The sequence below is a fragment of the Mytilus trossulus genome, chromosome 6, assembly GCF_036588685.1.
Source record: "Mytilus trossulus isolate FHL-02 chromosome 6, PNRI_Mtr1.1.1.hap1, whole genome shotgun sequence".
NCBI classification, from domain to species: Eukaryota; Metazoa; Mollusca; class Bivalvia; order Mytilida; family Mytilidae; genus Mytilus; species Mytilus trossulus.
Genome location: NC_086378.1, coordinates 29,795,474 through 29,816,182, shown reverse-complemented (window position 1 = coordinate 29,816,182; position 20,709 = coordinate 29,795,474). Strand labels below are relative to the sequence as shown.

At 30.8% G+C, this 20,709-nt stretch overlaps 1 protein-coding gene across 1 annotated transcript; it reads right to left on the bottom strand.

Moving 5' to 3' along the window:
• Window positions 1-1,027: 1,027 nt before the first annotated feature.
• On the bottom strand, window positions 1,028-11,374 carry LOC134721076 (forkhead box protein F1-B-like). Its single transcript, XM_063583795.1, has 2 exons — window positions 10,066-11,374; window positions 1,028-1,355 (listed from the first exon to the last, which is right to left on the bottom strand). Exons 1-2 carry the CDS (start codon window positions 11,141-11,143, stop codon window positions 1,228-1,230), a joined length of 1,206 nt encoding a protein of 401 aa, XP_063439865.1. The 5' UTR covers window positions 11,144-11,374; the 3' UTR covers window positions 1,028-1,227.
• Between the last annotated feature and the right edge of the window lie 9,335 nt (window positions 11,375-20,709).

The window sequence follows — 20,709 nt, the reverse complement described above, 5'->3', positions numbered from 1 at the left end:
TGTGTTGTTCTTATTATGATTTTTTTAACCAATATCTGCGGAGTGTGTTGGTCTTTCATCTTTACTTTATTCTTTCAATATATTCTTAGGGAATTGTACAATCTATGTTCTAAAATCCAATAGTCTACGTAGTTGTCCAGACTTTAACCTTTAATGTTAATGAATATGAGCTTTTGAGAAATCGAAAATCGAAAATCTTGTATCACATACTTTTGTACATGTGTGTATTACTTAATTCAATCTATTATGTAAGCTTGGCGCATCTTCTTTTTTATATTGACCCCAATCTAGTTTTTGCGGATTTGTTCAAGTTCTAATGTTGCTGTCTCATTGTTGTATGACCTTCTTCCTCTTATTGTTATTATATCTTAAATTTAACCTACAAACGGTGTCATTGGTTATAATTGCACATTCAGCATTTTTCATGTTTTTCTTAACATATTAGGTCCGAGACCACCATTGTCGTCCCTTGATTTTCGTTGTTACAAATATAGTCCCTAGTGTTGACAGTGGGTTACTTGCCATTAATTTTTATACCCCTTCCAAATTTATTTCTCCATGTTCAATGCCTCAAATTGCAAGTAGGGGGATGAAATTACACTGTACAAAAATTTGAGTCCAGAATTTTAAAGGAAAGTAGTGATTTGGTCCAGCTGAAAAAGGTTGAAAATTAGCAGTTCGGAAGCTGTCAAAAGATTTCAAGACGCCCTAAACATAAAATTGTCCATATTTTCAGTTAGAGGCGATGAAGTTTTCTATAAATTTGATATAATTTGTCCCAAAAGTAGTACAACACACTGTAAAAGTTTCTTTGAGAAAGCGCAGGTGGGATTTTTTTTATTTTTATTTATGTTCTAAAAGAAATGCACTACGAATTAATTGTGTTCTCGGACCATAAGGTCTAAATTATTGAAATCTATCATTTTGCAGTTATGATAACATATTGGTTTGAATTTAATGCACCAACTCGGGTTATGGATGTATCGTATATATTTATATACTCACATCAATTATTGTAATAAACTAATTAAGTAAACATATATAATTTATATATCTGTAGTCTAACAATTACAATGTGCGTCGACAATAGCAAAGTACAACAGTATATCTTACAACATAATAATTCTGTACACAACTTTTAAAAAAATCAGGAAAATTGTCTTTTACTTTTCTTTTTCGGTTCTGATTGCTGCCAGTTGTCACTATATAGTGTATATCATCTGGTTGTTACATTGAGCACTTTTCATAGTATGCAGGGTGAAGTGTTGATGACATTCCATTTGAGCCATAGTAGACATATGGCTTCCGGTCACATGTTGTGGACTGGTTATAAACTGGGTTCTGTAGTCTCATACCTGATAATAAAAGAAAGAGTTTAGACTATGGATACTTTACTGTAGTGGCTTTCATGTCAGATATAAGTAGATTTAAACCATTTTCGATCCACTTCTTTAAAGTAAATGTTTAACATTCGTTTATAATACAATATACCACTCTCCCAAGATATTAATTTTGAGTACCGTTTACTCAATGGGATTCAAAACTGCCGAGCAATCAACGACAGCACATCCTGTCCCCATGTCAAATAGCTTACATTGTTTATAAAAAAAACCAGCGTCACATGTATATCTTTACAGAAAGCTTGACACTCCGATGAAGCTGTGATACTCCGAAGATTAGAAGACTGTTTGAAAATGGCCCTGGTGTAGATAGAATACAGTATGGTTATGTGACTCCTAATAATTTTGTTTGACCAATTATAATTTGTTTACAAAATTATTAATTTCAATCGCTTTTTTTTTAAACTTTAGAATACCGCTTTATAAAAGCAGCAACATACATAGGACCTCCTGGTACATAAATAATAGCATTCAAAACTCGAAACATTTCTTTTGAAGAATTTGAAATATTTACATTCGTGCATCATTGCATACTAAAGTATTTACGTTTTATTTTTTTTCCCGTTGAAATAACACAATTTTTTACCACGTCGAAAATTCTGCATTGTAAAAATATTGAAACCATGCATTGCCAACTAACACATTTATAATTTTATGTAATTTGGTTTTAACAGCAAATAGAGGAAAAACAATAATGCATATTCGCGTCTTCCACCGTGAGATGGCCGAAAACTAAATTAGCTGTTCGTAGCTGACGCTCTTCCCCCGGTCAAGTGATAAACGGGGATCCAAGTTAAATGCACCTTTGCTGCATTCGATTATCATGATCCCAAATAATACCTTTAAATATAATTTTGTCGACTGTAGAATATATCGAAAGTCGTATAACCTGCTATTTACGGGACGGGGAACATACCAAGTCAAGGGGTGGGGTGGGGTGGGGTGGGGTGGTTCTGAAACAGCAGAAATATCGATACGAATAAAATGCTTGGCACTGAACGCCGATGATCACAAAAGTTGATTAGAAAGACAGTATTAACATGTTTGCCGAATTATTTTACACAATATAAGCAAAGGTATATTTAAAAAGTGTTGAAATTGAATCAAAAATATTAAATGACGAGTTCCATCTGTTATAAAAGAAAACGAACAGAGAGAGTATAAGTGCAAAAAGGTGATCTTGTCTAGCATACTTATGTTGATATCTAACTCTTATGACACCGACTCGATATGCTCTCATATCATCTCTATACTTTTTGCAGAGAACAATGGAGTCATGAATATAATCAAGTTTTCTGTCGTTCCAGTTGCTTGTCCATGGCACAAAACATTTTTCATGTAAATTATCAAAAGACACGATACATTACGTGACGAATAAATTGTACCGTTTTTATCTTAGTTAGAGGCATGTGGTATACACGTGACATATGTTAACTCAGTGTAAAAGTACCGTTTCCAATGCTTCCAGGATGGACAAATCGAGCACTCCTAGGTCAATTATATATTATACATTGTTTTTATTAAGTGTAAAACACTAGAAATCATCTACTGTGTATAAGAAAGAAGCTTTATAGCTCCTTGAAATCAAATAGCAACAAAAGGCAGCAAAGCTATTAAGTGCAAAATAATTACTATCATGAATGATAAGATATAAACTGTGAAGAAGAGATGTCAAACGTATTATGTAAAATTAATTTAAATATAGTTTGCATGTGAATATAAACATAGAACAAAGATTCTGGTTTTTGTTTACGATATACATCTCCCTCAATTCTTTATTTTTTTTCTATTTGTCATTTCGATTAGGTTCAAGAAAGACCAATATAAAGCAAATTGTTGCAGTAAATCATAGCGATGCCAAATTGAAATTAACTACCCTGACTGATGTCATATGATAATTTAGTTGTTGTTTTAACACCCTAGAGGTCAGATTAGTAACGAAAAGATGATCTTTTCTTGGTGGTCTACATACTGCAGCGGATCTCCCGTCAGTTTTCGTGGTGCGTTTTGCGTCTAATATATTTTCTCCGTCAAAGACTCTAAAATTATATTACTCGCTCTGCAAGTGCATTACAGCTCTAAATGTCAAAGTTATAAGATAGTAAAACCGATTTAAAAGAAAGAAAAGCAATGAAAACAGAAGCTAACTTTGTGTATTATATTTTTATAGTCATCCACAATATTCCATCTTGGTGGTCCACGTTTTGATACAAAAATTACTTTTTTTGTAAATATTTTAATTGTAAAAAGAAAAGATGAAACAATATATTTAATACATATATTCTTTTGAAATTTTCTTATCCACTTTACTTATCAGATATATATTCCTATTAAAACAAAAGAAATATTTACCATTAATCTGGATTATAAAGGTTTTATGGTTGTGATATTGTTTCATGTTGTGTTAAATTTTTTGATATTTATCTTTGCTATAAAAAGACGCGAAGAAAAAATGAACAAAAATATGATTTTTTTTAGACTTAAGTAAAACAACTGAAAATCCGTCTAACGATTTCATTTTTTATATTTTATTTAAAACCGAAACGAAAATTTTTTGTATATATCATTTATGTATTTCGTTTATTTTTTCGAAAATATATCAGGCCATTGGTTTTTTCTTTTGTTTGAACTGCTTTAAATATTGTCATTTAGGGGCCTTTTATAGATTGCTTTGCGGTAAAGGTTTTGCTCATTGTTGAATGCTGTACGCTGACCTATAGTTGTTAACTTCTGAGTGAGTCATTTGGTGTCTGGTGGAAAGTTGTCATTGGCTATCATACTAAATCATCTTTTTTTTTTATATATATTGGTTGATATCTTTTTAAACAAGTGTTATATGGATATTTTTTTTGTATTTTCTAAAGCTATTTTTCTTATACAATCTATTTATTTATTTGTCTATGTCTTTTTAAATCTGTGTGCAACATTCAAAATAAAAAGATAAATAAAAAATAAATGAATGAATAAACAGAGTGTAAATCCATGAAAAAATTAAACAAGGTCTGTCCTATTGTTAAAATGTTTTCACTCTCTCTAAAATATTTCGGAAATACAAAATGTAAACTAACGCAAAAGATCTATAAGCAACGTCTGAGTTTACAATATTACATTATTTTTTTCCATTTTTATATCTTTCGTTGTATTTTTCATCGGTTTTCTGTTCCGTTAGATGTATTTTTTCTATATTTGATATTCAATTATATTATATCAAATAAAATAAAATACCATTTAATTGTAAGCATATTGAAAAAAATATTCGTTTAAAATGTTATGTTGTGTTATCGTTAGAAGAAGTACTGTTGACATTTATACTACTCCCATAGACTTCAGTTTGATTTCATGGTCTTTATAACTGATAATGCGGTATGGGGTTTGCTCATTGTTAAAGGACGAACGGTGAACTATCACTACTAATGTCTGTGTCATTTGGTCTCTTGGGGAGGTTTGTCTCTAGGTGCAATCATACCACATCTTCTTTTTTTTTTAATATATATTAACCGATAAACCAATAGCTGGTTCTTATTTAGTTTATATTAAATTTAAAAATTCACATAGATATTTTAGTTCAATATTAAATGAAGGGTGAATTTTATAAATATATGCCTTTTCAAAAAAAAAAATGAAATGCATTCTATTCAAAAACATTTTATAAATTTATTCCAGGATTGGTGGTGATCTTTACGAGTGGATGAATAATACTGCCCACTCATTAACCACCGATTAAGACATTTGTTCCTTGGAGAATGTCCAAAACTGACCAAGTAATGATTTACTAATGTGATGAGATGATATATAGATGATGGGCTATACCCCTGACCAGCTGTAATCCATGTCAGATTCATTAACTCTGTCAGTTTACATCATGGTCAGCGTGAAGTAGAAACTTTATCGCGTACTAATGGCCCAAAATTAGATCCCCATTAGTCTTATCGCATAGAGAGATACAGATATTTCAACCGTTTCAATATGTTCCAAATGCCGGAAAAAAATTCAGATTTTATATTATAGTAAGAAAAAATAAAGTTTGTTGTACTTTCGCTGATTTTTTTGCTGATTTTTATTTATTTATTCCAGTATTTTTAATTTATTTCTTCATGCGGCAGCCTATTATTATTATTTTTTTTTTTTTTTTTTTTTTTTTTCTAAATATTTATTTATTTATTTGTTAGTTTGTTTGTTTTGTTTTTATCTCAATTAATTGATTAATTCATTGATTTATTATATTCGTTTGTGCATGACATCTATGTTTTATGTATTTGTTTATTTATTTATGTGGACACTGCTTACACATGTGTCCCAAATCAGAAGCCTGTAATTCAGTGGTTATCATTTGTTTCTGTGTTCAATATTTGTTTTTCGTTCATTTCTTTAAACATAAATTATACCGTTACTTTTCTCATTTGAATTGTTTTGCACTTGTCATGTCGTGGCCTTTTATAGCTTACTATGCTACATGGGCTTTGCTCATTGTTAAAGGCCATACGATGACCTATAGTTGTAACTTTCTGTATCATTTTGTATAATTTGGAGAGTTGTTTCATTGGCAATCATACCTTATCTTCTTTTTTTTTATTATCTTTAATATATTTTGATAAATCGAAAGAAATTTCAATGTTCGTGATCTAGTTTAAAAAAATCCATTTTCAATGAATATAACTTTAATATTCGGTTAACTTCATATTGATGCATAGTTCTTCAGATTCTATTGCTAAAAAAATTGGGGAAGCTATAAAAAAATACCGCCATTCCCTAAAAACTTTTTGAATTAAGCTGTTTCCAGATTTGAATGAAATAAACAATTTAATTTCAAAATATTATCGGTCGTCCAACAATTCATAAAAGTAGAATGGAATTTAAAGTATGCTTTTATATCCGAATACAATTCAAGTATCGGTTTCTAAAATATACATTTCGGGAAAAAATCAGATAATTTAGCTCGCTCTCTTTTATTTCTACACAAAAACGACCGAAGAACAGTATTGAGTGACCTTATAATGTTTTTTTCATCTTTCTAGGGCGATATTTCTTATTTTTCTAATTTTGCATGCATTCATATACTCGTTAAACTGCAACTGAACATAGAAAAATTATGTAGCAATTATAATTTCAAGGATAGAATTAATTTTACAAATAAATACTTTTACCATGTATAGAATTAACGTAAAAAGAAACATAAATGTTAGTTTTCTATTTAAATTAGGTATTTATTTCTCGAAAATAAGTCCACAGATGATTCGTTATTGCTGTTATTTTTTTCCTTTTAATGATTTAAAAATATTAGGGGGCCCCCAGATTCGCCTTCCCCGAAGAAACGAACGAGTCGATATGCATTGTGTAACAAGTGTCCAATTGAAATATCGGAATTTTTTTCGTGTTTTTCTTTTTATAAATAACTCATAAACTTACATGCTAAAAGGAGCTAGAGGAATCCGGAGACCCTCTTATACTTTCATATCGTTAAAACGATTTTTTAAAGCAACGAAATATCATTTAGAAAAAATGATATGTTTATGGACTTTAGAGAAACGGCAATATTTAGTAAAAAAAAGTTCCTCGCCGATTTTTACCGTTTGATTTTCCGGACCAAACATACTGACCCCAAAACGTTTAATTGCTACATATATATATATATATATTTTTCTTTATATTCAGATGCAGATTTAGGAGTTCTAAATGCATACAAATTTTGTGTTATGCTTTTTAGAGAATAATTTGACATTATTGTTTTTATCACAAACCGGTTGGTATTTTATGAAATAACAAAACCTCCTCTTAGAATATCAATACTATTGTTTGTTTGAGAAATAAATACCTTACAATACACACGAACAACAGATGTTGTAAAATACTACAACAATCGTAACCATCAAAGGATATTAAATATTTCCAGAATTTTATTTATTTATTTACTTTCCATAATATCACGAAATATGACCGCGGTCTAACAAGATACCAATACCAATAAGGGAAATACTGTCCGTGGTTACTTTACAACGGTATCGGAGGTACAAAGACTCCGACCAATTCCCCGTATAAACAAACAACCTCCAAAAATCTATTTGAGGTGATAATAGAACATGGCAGAGATAAATTGGAGGATAATAATTTTAAAACAAAGTAGTGATGGATACGATTAGCTTTCGCTCTGCTGGGAAAAGATTAAAGACTTTCAGAGAGCGAGTGTTTTGTTTCTAGTAAACTTCATTTATTTCCAATAAAACTTATTGTTTTAATAAGAATGTTATCAGCATAGTAAATATTCAGTAACCAGAAATTTTCATTTATATAAAAGAAAACTTTGACTCGCTTGAAATTAAAAGGATTATTTAAAAGAACAATTTGTAAAACATGATGATTTTCTAACATTAAAAAATAAAAACAATGCTTTATAAATTTTATGCATCCGAAGCGTTTTTTTCTGGATTTACCTTCACTAGCTAGGAACGCTAAAAATCCAATAATGTTGTTATAAAAAAGATATATATAGCAATTGTCTAACATTTAAAAAATGTAAACAACGTGTTATAAATTTCATGTGTTCGACGCGTTTTTTTTCTGGATTTTCCTTCATCAGCAGGAACGTTATAAGCCCAATATTTGACTGTCAAGGATGTATGGAACCAAACATTTTAATACAAAAAATATATTAAAATAAATACATCTTTTAGTACAAGTTTTATAAGAAAAGCAGCATTATTTTGATAATTGGTTTGACCAAGGATTTTTATAGTGTGACTCCTATATCTTTTAACAAATACACCCAAAATAAATTCATAACTTCCATTTCTATATAAAAAAAGGACCGTAATGTGTTATTGTTTACATATATATATATATATATATATATACATAAGTACGTCTGAGTCAGTGACAACCCTACAACAGATGTATCCATCGGATCGCCATCAATGATGGTGATACATGGCTGTGTACATAATGTATATATGGTATTTGTTAAAAGCGATTTGCAATGTGTTTTGCTTTTTTTCTTGCGTTTTGAAATTCGGCTTCGTTAGTTTAAGATAAAACTGTTAAAAATATGACATAAAACCTTTAGTTAATGCGACAGTGGATTTGCAAGCTTTAAAACCAGGATTAGTCCACCAGTTTCTATATAAGAACATGTCTGGTACCAAGTCATGATCAGGAGTATTACAGTTGACATCCATTTGTTTTGAATTTTCCTGGGAGTTTGGTGTTTTTGTTATTTAACTTTTTATATATAAAAAAAAATGCAGTATATGAAAAAAAAAATCGGCATTTAAGAAAACCTTTAGCAATTTTGTTTTAAAAAATTAATATAATATAGATATATAGAATAATCAAACATAATTAATTTCTAAGGACGACAAAGAATAAAACGTGCGGTGACCTACATTTTTTCTCTCTGTTGATAGTTGTGTCATTTACAATCATAACAATGATGTTTGTTTTTGGTGTTTTTTTTTTTTGTTTTTTTTTATATTTACTACAATAATGATTTTATACAGTAAGCTTTATATATATATATATATATATAAAAGTGACGATTCGAGGACCTACATTTCATTATTTTCATATTTCAAGTGTAGTATTATTTGTTTAAAAATCACCATTATGGTATTAATCACACAGAAGATAAATGGATTATGTAAAAATAATAATGATTATAACCCTTCATTAATTTATTAACTGCGGGATTAACATATCTTCTGCTAAAATCTGTAGAGCCGCCTACTGTGACAATGATGATACGACACTGACGCTAAAAGGGTAAATCTCGTGCCATGTCGTCATCCCGCAGTGAAGAGATTTATTAGAATTCCCCATCAGTATTCTAACTAATTTTGACAAATTCTGATCAAATGATTGTTTTCTCAATAAATAAAAGTACAGATGTTACACTTCACCGAGAAGATGAATGGAGTTTTCACCAATTATTATAGAGTTTTTAAGAAAAGGTGCTTCTTATTATTTTTATAAAGGTATGAACATTTTGTTTAATCGGACAAATTTACAATTTCGTTAAAAACCAAAACCTCAAAACTCTAAAGCTCTTTTAGAAGCCTTGGGAATATAAAGAAAGAACCATTTTTCAATCCTTATCTTTAGGAACAGAATTTTTCTGTAAGTTTTGAAATTTGTCAATGTGTCTTATCAAAACTATTTGGCTTTTTCAGACATGAGTAAAAAAGATAGTGTCATATACAAGTAGATTTATGTAATTAATGTATTTCCCGATTTTGCCACATGTTTTAACTGCTTTGTTAAATATATTGGCGAAAGAAATTATTCTTGTTTCTTTTAACCCTCAAACTTGTATAAGATTTCATTTTGTATGCAAATAAATTAAAGATCAAAACGTCAAACGGGGTTTGTTCAGTTTAATTTTAAACTGTGATAATTCAATTTTTAGAAATACTGAAGTCTAGTACAAAATTTCCGTAGTCAGAGATTTAGATTTATTTCTGTGGACTTGGTCGGTTTTAGTCAATTTTTTTATGTATAAACGTCTTTGACATCAGAATTTACAAAAATATTCGACCGAACATTTCATACATTTTAATTCAACCTTTAATTATATACAAATGTTTTTGCCCTACCATCCATGCTAATTTGATTTAAAGATTTGATTAAAAGTTAATATTGTAAAGAGTATAAAAAAAATATAGCTTAAAATATTTACCAGCTAGTGCTAAATCCATGGCTTCTGAAGAACTTGGAGGATTTGGTCCGTATGGAGAATGGTCACCAGAACTAGAAGGCGACATACTGTGGATGGAACCAGTGCTTCCGGATGGACTCATCTGTTGTTGCTTTAAATAAGCTCTTTGTGCGTTCCATGAATTAGAAATGTTTTGCATTGTATTATGGTCTCTTTCATACATTGAAGGTGTCAAATTATTTGAATTTGTCATATAGTCATTTTCTAAACCAGGCATACCACAGCCGGAAGAGCCATATCGGCCATTTACTGTCATATTAAAGCTACAATTTACGTTGACGTTCGGACTTTGTTGTCCCATAGGTGTATAGTTACAGTGAGGTAAAGTAGAATTAGCAGACGGCATTATATGGTTGTTAGTGTCGTAAGATTGTGGAACACCTCCAGTGCATGGCATATTCATTGCATTCATATTACTAGTTTGGTGAAAAAGATCATAATGTGGTCCCATCATATTCGGTGCACCATTCATACCTAGCATGCCGAATGGCTTTAAGGCTTGACATTTTCTTCTGAAACCCCTTGGTCTCCTTCTGAAGGATCCCTCCTCAAACATGAACTCTGCTCCAGGATCAACCGTCCAATAATGTCCCTTTCCTGGACGGCCCAGACCTTTTGGTAACTTTATGAAGCATTCGTTTAGAGAAAGATTATGTCGAACTGAATTTTTCCATCCTTGGTAAGCTCCTCTGAAGAACGGGAACCGTTGCTGTAAAAACTGGTATATTTCACTCAAGGTACATCTTTTATTTGGTGAAGCTTGAATTGCCATAACTATCAAGGCAATGTAAGAATATGGTGGTTTTTCTTGTCTACGAACTCCAACTCCTGATTTCTTTGTTCCTTTTTGATCCACTGATTGAGAATCTGGACTAAGCGAACAATTTGTTGTTGTGGAAATCTCTTCCGAGCTAACTTCCGAGTCATTTTCATCATCTGACCCCTCTGGTTCGATCTTCGGAACAAATTTATTGTCAGTTGGCGGCAGAAGTTGCATTTGCCTCAGTTCTGTGATCTCGTTAGCACACGATACTGCCATTGTTTATTATTATTCTTGCACAATTTGTAAACAGTTATAAACAGTAGTTATATAAACACCAGCTAATCTGTTCACTTCAAAAGTCGATTTCAGTATCAATAAAATCCGAGAAATTTTAAACAGTTTGAAGAATCAATCAAAAGCAAAACTGGAAAATGTGAAAATCAATCTTTTCCGAAATCAAGCATTCTTATCAATAAGATGATGACTTGTTAGACATGGTTTTCTAAGATTAAGATAATTCTGACATTGATCTCAGTTTTATGCATAATTTGGCACAGAAATTAACATCGTAAGCGATGCCGATGAAGCACTCTGCACGCGATGTGATTGGTCAGCAGACGTGATGCTGGGAGGTTACTATTTAGATATATAGATAATCAGTTTAATTTCCGTAGTAAACAGTTTTAATACACATTTATATCAATGAAAAATAAAGTTTATACTTTTTTATTTAAATTTGTTCCAAATATTTTGATAGTTTCGGCGTTAACAAAACCAACTAAGAAGTTTCTTCTGACAAAATAAACTATTTGATTCTAACGTGATTTTGCTGTGAAAAACGAGAAGCCAAGTATAAATAATTGACATGAATACCAAAACATTTTATTCAAACAAAAATAAACAAATTGAGTATAAATAATGCAATTACAGCCTATTTAATTCACTGATAATTTAGGTAGAACATCGAGGTAAGGAGAATTTATATGGGTTTTTTCAATATTCATACGTTTGATATTTGTTTGACATATATACAATATATGAATAGATACATATTAATTCTATTTAATAGATGAAATAAAATATACATATATTTTATTTCACACGTTTACAAAATTTTTAAGTTTTTAAAAGATGAATTCAACATTAAAAAAATATTTTTATGTCTGAAACATTTTTTTCTTCAGTTAACCAATTAAACGAAATCTTCCTTATGGTATTCTTTTGGTGATATAAGAATTGAAAGTAATGGAAGAACATCTGACTCTAAACACAGATTCAACTAGTCTTTCAATAATGTAAGGTCGGATATGTTGGATCGCAAATTTCGTTTAATTTTTTATTACAGCCCGGCCACATGCATGAAATATTTGCCACTGGACGTAAAGCAACCAACTATCAATCAATCAATAATTACAGCACCCGATCTTTATATAGACTATTTTAAAGATTTTAGTTTCATTTTATGAGTTCTTGTTTTTCCTCATCTAGTTTCAGAATATTCAACAAAAAATCAAGCAATGTTGTTCCAAGATATTGAATATAATATTACCAAATAGCCATTGTGGACAAGATGGCAGCCTGATATGACCGTAATGGTGCTATGTCATGTCAGAATTATCATGTCCATCTTCAGTCAGCAGACGGTATATAACACGCGCATTTCTCGGTGATTATCATAGGAAATCATTTTACGACAAATTGGTCACACCTATCTCATAAGTTTTCATAATCAACCAATCAGATGATCGTTTATTGGTCAGGGGTTATCTAGTTTCCTCGGCGTGATATCGTCAAAAACTTATTAAATCGTATGGAAAATGACACATATGAAATACAGGCTTCAATTACTTAGTGATACCACACACGCCGAAGTATTCTTCTGTTTCGTAATGACGTATTTTTAATGATGCTTTGATTCTTTTTTCAAAAGTTTTTTTTTCTAATTTTACAAGAGTTATCAGTATGAAAAACTCCCACAAATGTCAAGGGTAATCATGAAAATACATATATATTAAGTAATTAACTTTCAAACTGAGTACACGTTCGTCATGCATAAAAACTATATTTCTTTTTTGTTCAAAGAATATTTTTCTGCCATGATGTTTTACAGTGCAGATTGTAATCTTTGAGAATGACGTTTCACTAAGATAACCAATAGATTTTCAACAGCCTATTATCGTCAGTATGCTAAGATTTCGAAATGTTTGTCTTTTCCTGTTGTTGCTAGCATGTGACTTGTTTGTCCGTCTGAATTTCTAATATCAAATTATATGACGACTTTACATGCATTGCATTTACAATTTTCTCTATAATATGTTCAGTCGATATAAGATAAGATACGATAGGACTGGATATTTAATTTCAATAGAAGACCCACAATGAGCATAATATTAAACAATTACATTATAGACAATATTGAATACAGAAAAAAACAACCAAAAAAACATGAAATATAAATTGAGTTAGTAAGATATGTAGTCATATAAACCATTATTTTATAGAGTTTATTAACCATGCACTAGAAGCAGCATCACATCTATTATATATACATGTAGCTTTTATGAGTTAAGTGCAAGATCCACATGAAGAAATCGTATTGCTGTCCATACGCAGCAGTCACAAGAACAAGTGCGTAAGGGAAACGCATGCCAATACACTCAAATGTGAATATTGAAACACTATACAACAGGACATAAACTTATACTATAGCCTTTCGAATAACAAGTTACAGAAAATTGGTGAACTTCTTTTATAGAGACTTGCTTTTTTACAACATAATGTAGATTGGGAATAAGTATGGCCCTGCAACGAAGTTGTCGGTGCCATATAGTTTTACCCTTGTCCAAAATTCCGAAATTTCGAAATTCTAAAATTCTGTAATTCCGTGATTCCGCAACAAACCATTATACTGAGTTTTTTTTCCTAAACGCCTTCAGATATTGGGCTGATTTTTTGTATGTAAGTAAACCATGATGAGTTACAGATCAAGTTTAAGTTTCGTTCCGCTCCGCTAATTTTTGCCGAAATTTAGGATTTACAATTTTGAAAATAGTTGAAAATCACAGTTATACAGACCAGGGACGTACAGACTTTTTCTTTTATATATGCCTTCAGATTTTGAGCTGATTTTTGATATGCTAGACTACCATCATGTTTGTGTCCACAAGTGTTATTGAAATTGCAGATTTTTCAACTTTTGGAGACGTGACCATTCGTTTCGCTTTGACACATCTAGTTTTTATATACATTTTTTTCTTTCCAGAACTGAATACAAACTGCACATGACGCTAATACACACCGTTAACATCGGGGAAATAAATACAAATATACAAATTCGGTTCTTTAAAAATATATACATTATTGACTCTTTTAGCATTCGGTTTTAAGCGATTATGATGAAGATAAATCCAGAGAGGCGTTTTGGACGCATGTTATTTATTAACTGCTGTTTACTTTTTTTCCTTAAAATAATGGGTACAAACATTGAGTTAGGGTTTGAAAAATCAAATATGTGTGCAGGACGTGTAGAGTGATGTCAAGTAATTATTTTTTATCCTGTCGAGTCTGATTTCTAGAATCATATTACACAAAGCCGTGGGTTCGAAGACTGTTTATAACGTCTCTAAACTAAATCAGTTAGATGTGTGCTAATTAATATTTTAGTCTGAGAAAACATGCGTTTTTTTTCTAGTCGTATTTGCCATTGAACTATATCTTTCAAGCACTTTAAAGCACACCATTATTTTATTTATTATTATTACTTTTACTGTTAAGTCTGTTTTTGTTATATAAACTTTACGTAAGTCTTCATTTATGTATGCCGTCATACGACAAAATTATTTTTATGTCTACCTGTGCGAATTTCATACGCGCATTTTTAAACCAGTAATGAAACCTTCTATCATTATGGGTAGACTTTACATAGATAAATTCAGCCGTATAAGAAAAGCAAAATGAGAATGTTAAATTAATGTATGCCTTTTTGTGCTTCTTTGTTACATTTGTTGTTTATGTAGAGATATTAAGATGATAACACAATATTGACTGTTGTACCCCTATTTTTGACATTTTTACTCTGTGAGTATGTTTGTTTTGTTCATGCATCGTTGACAATTTAATGGAATTTGATGCGACTGTCATATAAGTGAGAGGTTTAGCTAGCTATAAAACCAGGTTCAATCCACCATTTTCTACATTAGAAAATGCCTGTACCAAGTCAGGAATATGACAGTTGTTACCCATTCGTTTGATGTGTTTGGACTTTTGATTTTGCCTTTTGATTTTTGATTTTCCTTTTTGAATTTTCCTCGGAGTTCGGTATTTTTGTGTTTTTACTTTTTTTTTTCAGCAACATCGAGTTCTCTTATTTCGTTGCTTTGTGTGTTTATTGTTTGTATGTTAGTGATTTCAGCACCTCGTACCGATGTTTCTAGTTAAGCAAATTGCAACAGCGATCAATTTCACCCAAAAAAAAGAAAAAAAAAGTCATGAACATTTTAGTAACAGGGTAGAGAAAAGAGGCGTAAGATACCGAAGGGGCAGCCAAACTTACAAGCTAGTCGAGTTACAAGCTCCTGACGTGGGACTTACATATAGATCTAGAATGTGACAGGATTTTTGTCATCGTTAAACATGTTAGCGGGATCACAACCTCCCCTTAACAAGGGAAAGCGGTGTAACAGTATAACATCAGAACGAACTATAAATATCAGTTGAAAAAGGCTTAACTCATCAGATAGATATACATATATATTGTACATCTAACAAAAACACAAAGTGGACGTGGCCGGGTACTTGTGCATTCCAATGAAAAAAAGACACTAATTACAGACTATAGAATACTCGCAATTACTTACAGGTAGTCCACAGCCTATAACAACTGATAAAAAAAGCATCTTAGACTAAATTATCAGTCATTACACATTCAACAGATTAAGTGTAAATACGTTCTTGTACTATAAATCTCTTTATTTGTATCTTTGGCTTACTTAAGTTTTGGTTTATTTCTTTTCGTTTGACTCTATATGTAAACTTATTTTTCTCTGTCGAAAAAGTGCATCGACATTAAACATATAGTTCAGTCATGCCCGATTTCTTCGTACATTATTTAAAATGTAAGACCTTATTGAAAAATATTTCTCAGAAACAGCAATTATCTTAAATAATTTGATAAGTGTCAGATTATTTGTCCAATTTATCAGATTTTCAATTCCTGCTTTGAAATGAACATTCTCGTTAATTTCCCTCGTACATTTCTGATAATTATCATGTCAAGAGAAATATAACATATCCCCGGTGTTCTACGCTAAGTACTTCAAACATGTGGTAGTACCAGTGTTAGGCGACTAATGTGTAATTTCAAGTTAAAACCAATTACTTATATTTCCACGTGGTAATTAAATGCTTTTCAACTTGTTCTGGCATACATAAATCTCTAGTTATGAAGATTATCAGAAACTCCCTTACTCGTTTTTGATAGTATGATGTCGAATTGTTCTATGTTAGATCTTAAAAGTTTCTTTGAACTGTTTTTGATCAGTCAATTGCGATTACAAAAATGTTAAATGTGTGGATGGTATATCAGTCAAAGAAAAGACGGACAATTAACTATACAGAAAAACTATCTTCTCTTTATTCTACGTATTTCAAAAAGACTGCTCTATATGACCTGAACTTTGTTTCCAACTTTCGAAAACCGAATAAATTCGGTATGCATTTGTAACATGGAGACATGAGCATTAATGTTTTTTTTAAATCGGAATGTGGAGCACAAAACAGCTTAACCTTCATGAATACATAAGTTCGCTCTCGCGTTGCGTGTTGCGTGTTGCTTGTCGCTGTTCTGTGTTGTTGGATGTTGTTTGTCATTTTGCAGGCATGTTTTTTCTTTTGTCCAGGATGGTGTGTATTGCTTATTCTAATATCTATGCACCTCCTCTTGGAACATCGAGTATATATATATAAGCGCATACATATACATTTACACCTTTGATATCATGCAGTGGTTCAAAAAATTACAAGTTTGATAAAAGTTGTCTCAGTTCAAAGCTAAAATCTATATTGTTGGTTTTTTTTTATTGATAGGGTGTCAATTATTTACCATTTTTAAAAATGAGAGTTGGTATAATTTGCCAATGAAACAACATCAACCAGCATTAAATGACGAAGTTTTAGAAAACAATTATAAGTCACCGTATATATATATGAACTATCACATAATGCGCAAAAAAACTATATCTTTTTGTAAATATTAAATGGCCGTAATCACACAAAAAAAAAATCCAGAAGAGAATACTGTAACGGCCTAATTTATAATGAAAACAAAAAACACGGTAATAGCAACCATTGAAATAGGGGCTCTCACTTGGGAAAGGCGCACACCTAAACCCCCTTCTTTACCTGAAACATCGTTGTAGCTGCCATGCACTACAAAAGTAATTAACCTCTAAGTTGGAAATTAATTGGCTCATCAGATCGGCAAAAGCAACAAAGACGAAAAAGAAAATAACAAAAAGACAAAAGATGTCTCTATAGTTCTCAAAGTCTCCGAAAACTATATAGTTATTATAAAAAAGAAGATGTGGTATGATTGTCAATGAGAAAACTCTCCAAAAGAGACAAAAATGACACAGAAATTTTAACAACTATAGGTCACCGTGTACGGACTGCAGTTTTTTTTTATATCAACAAATAAATTTTACTGCAGATACAATTTTCTTAATTGAAATTTATACTTATATTTGAGCATATTTTCATACTTATATTGGGACATATTATTGAGCTGGTGTCCATGTATAAACTGGCCTTGTGTAAAGAAATTTAACAAACTGAAGCATTCACTAAATAAAAAAAAATGATCATGCAGAGAAAAAAACCACACATAGATATAAGAAGATATGGTATGAGTGCCAATTAGACAACTTTCCATCCAAGTCACAATTTGTTAAAGTAAACCATTAAAGGTCAAAGTACGGTACTCAACACGGAGCCTTGGCTTACTACGAACAACAAGCAATAAGAGGCCCTAAAAAATGACTATTTATACTAAAAACAATTCAAACAGGAAAACCAAAGGTCTAATCTATAGAAAAACACGAAAAGCGAGAAACACTTACGAACCACATCAACAAACGACAACTATGTCCACTCGCGGGGTCAAAATCCGAAAGTTGATGACACTCGGGGAACTCTGAAACTGGTTCACTTCAAATGTCTCTTAAAGATCTCTCAACAGTTTAACACATTATTATAAACTACAATGTTGTTAAGCGTTATACATTGCTGTTGAAAACAATTTTCTCACAATATAGAACATGTTAAATCATTTGGAAAATTTGGCATGACCAAAATGAATTTAATAGGTTTGAAACACAATGCATTTATAATTATATTCACTTCCGTTATGAGAGTTTGATTTCGGTATAGATAGATTGTTCTTCGTATATTGATTTTTTTAAATAACTACTTTCATTTGAAAATACGTATAGATGTTGCATTACTGTCAATGAGACAACTATATATAGCCACCCCTACACAAAATGACTGTAAGCAACTGTACTACCGCATTAAAGGAAATTGATAAATTTATTAGTTTTTTTGTATTCCATAAGAACTTATAATTACACATTCTATCTGAGACCAAATGTCTAACACAACAGACATATTGTTGCTGTAAATCCAAACTGTGTTTATGTAAATTTTAGACTTTAAGCAAATATTGAACATTTTTTTGAAAATGTTACTGGAGATTAGAGATTCTCCAAGTACGGATCCAGAATTTAAAAAAAGGGGGTGGGGCTATCAATCCAACGTATGAAATGATACTTGTAAAGGTCTATACATTTATCATTTACATGAAGTTCCATACGGGCAACGCGACCCCATATTCCTCATTAATCCGCTAATTTTTTTTTACATTAAATAGGAGATAATTGAAAAGACAAAGAATCTCATTGGAAGTTAAAAATAATCTATTCAGAATATCTAAGATATTGCCGCAAATATAAATAATGTACATGTACATGTATATCGGTCAAAACTTTACACATAAAATTTAATATAATATTATATAAAATAGTTGAAAAAAATCATTCGGTTGGGAAACATCTTTGAAAAAAATTAATGTATAAATTTCATCTAAAGAAGTGTTCACAAGTAATGATATATGAGATGACCAGTAATTTGTCAGATTTCGGTCTGATTTTTTTGTTGATTTGAAAGATAATTTTCATCTTTCAACAAAATTACAAGAAATATGGCCATTCACATTTCTGTGCCAGCTGGCATTTATACCATTTTACTTGATGGGATTTCTCTACTAGTTTTCAAAGACCACCTGCAAATCAATTTAATAGAATTAATCCTGTAGCCAAGTGGAGAAACTTCTTAATTTATTTTTCTCTAAAGCTCATTTTTGATACTTCGATGAAAGCAGATTTTTTTTAACGCTTTCAAGTTTTATTTCTTCCGTCTTTTAACAGAGTCCTTATAAAATATGTTTTGACATTTTTGTCTACTTTAATTCAAATATAAGCAATACAGTTCTAATAAACACTTCTTAACAATGCTGTAAAGCGTCGTTCGAGAAGTTAAAAAATTAATTTTCAAATTATAAAATTGAGAATGGAAAAGGGGAATGTGTCAAAGAGACAACAACCCGACCATATAAAAAAAACAACAGCAGAATTACTCTGTTTGACAGATGATATTTTAAGAATTAAGATGCAACATATATATTTGAAGTGTTTATTGATAAATGAAAGTGTGTTTTTTTTTCACGCTTTCGCATTTTATTTCTTCCGTCTTTTAACAGTGTCCTTATAGAATATTTTTCGACATTTAAGTCTGCTTCATTCACTGAAAGCAATAAAGTTCTAATAAACACCTCATAATCACTACTGCATCTAAAGCGTTTTTCAAGAAGTTCAAAATTGAATTTTCAAATTACAATTTTGACATGATTTTTGAGGTTGAGCTGCAAAATATATATTTGATTATTATTGGTAAATAAAAGTCACACATGTTATCTTGACAAGACGATCAAGTTGAAATAAAATTGTTTCATGCAGAATTAATATGCTATAAAAGTGGAAACGGTACAAAAAAGTAAAATCACAAAAATGCTGAACTTAGAGGAAAATCAATTCGGAAAGTCCATAATCACATGGCAAAATTAAATAACAAAACGTATCAAAAGCGAACGGACAAGAACTGTCATATTCCTGACTTGGTACAGGCATTTTCAAATGTAGAAAATGGTGGATTAAGCCTGGTTCTATAGCGCTAACCATCTCACTTTAATGACAGTCTCATCAACTTCCGTTATATTTACATTGATTCGTTAAATAAACAGACACAATACATAATATAGTCAAAATATCGGTACATTAATTCAGTAACCAAACTAACGTAACAATGCCACAAATGGTTTAGTAAAATTGAATGTGGAAATGAAGAATGTGTCAAAGAGACAATAACCCGACTAAAGAGTATACAAAACAGCCGAAAGTCAACAATGGGTCTTCAATTCGGCTTGAAATTTCGCACCCGGTGGCGTTCTTCAGCTTATTTAGTGTTTTTTCTTAGCAAAAAAAATTATCAAATCTATTTATTGATACATTGTACTTGTATATATATGTTATTTTAGTTTTTGCGAAATTATTTTTAATTTCGGTTTCAGTAATCAAAGGAAGTTTAAAAAAAGAAAATTGATACAATAATTAGTTTGAAAATAAAATGTTTTCTTTTCAAATAAATATTATGGCAAAATTAAAAGATATTAAAAAACAGGGTTGGTTACTGAAAATGTTTTTCAGAATTAAAATGCCATTAAATGTATATAA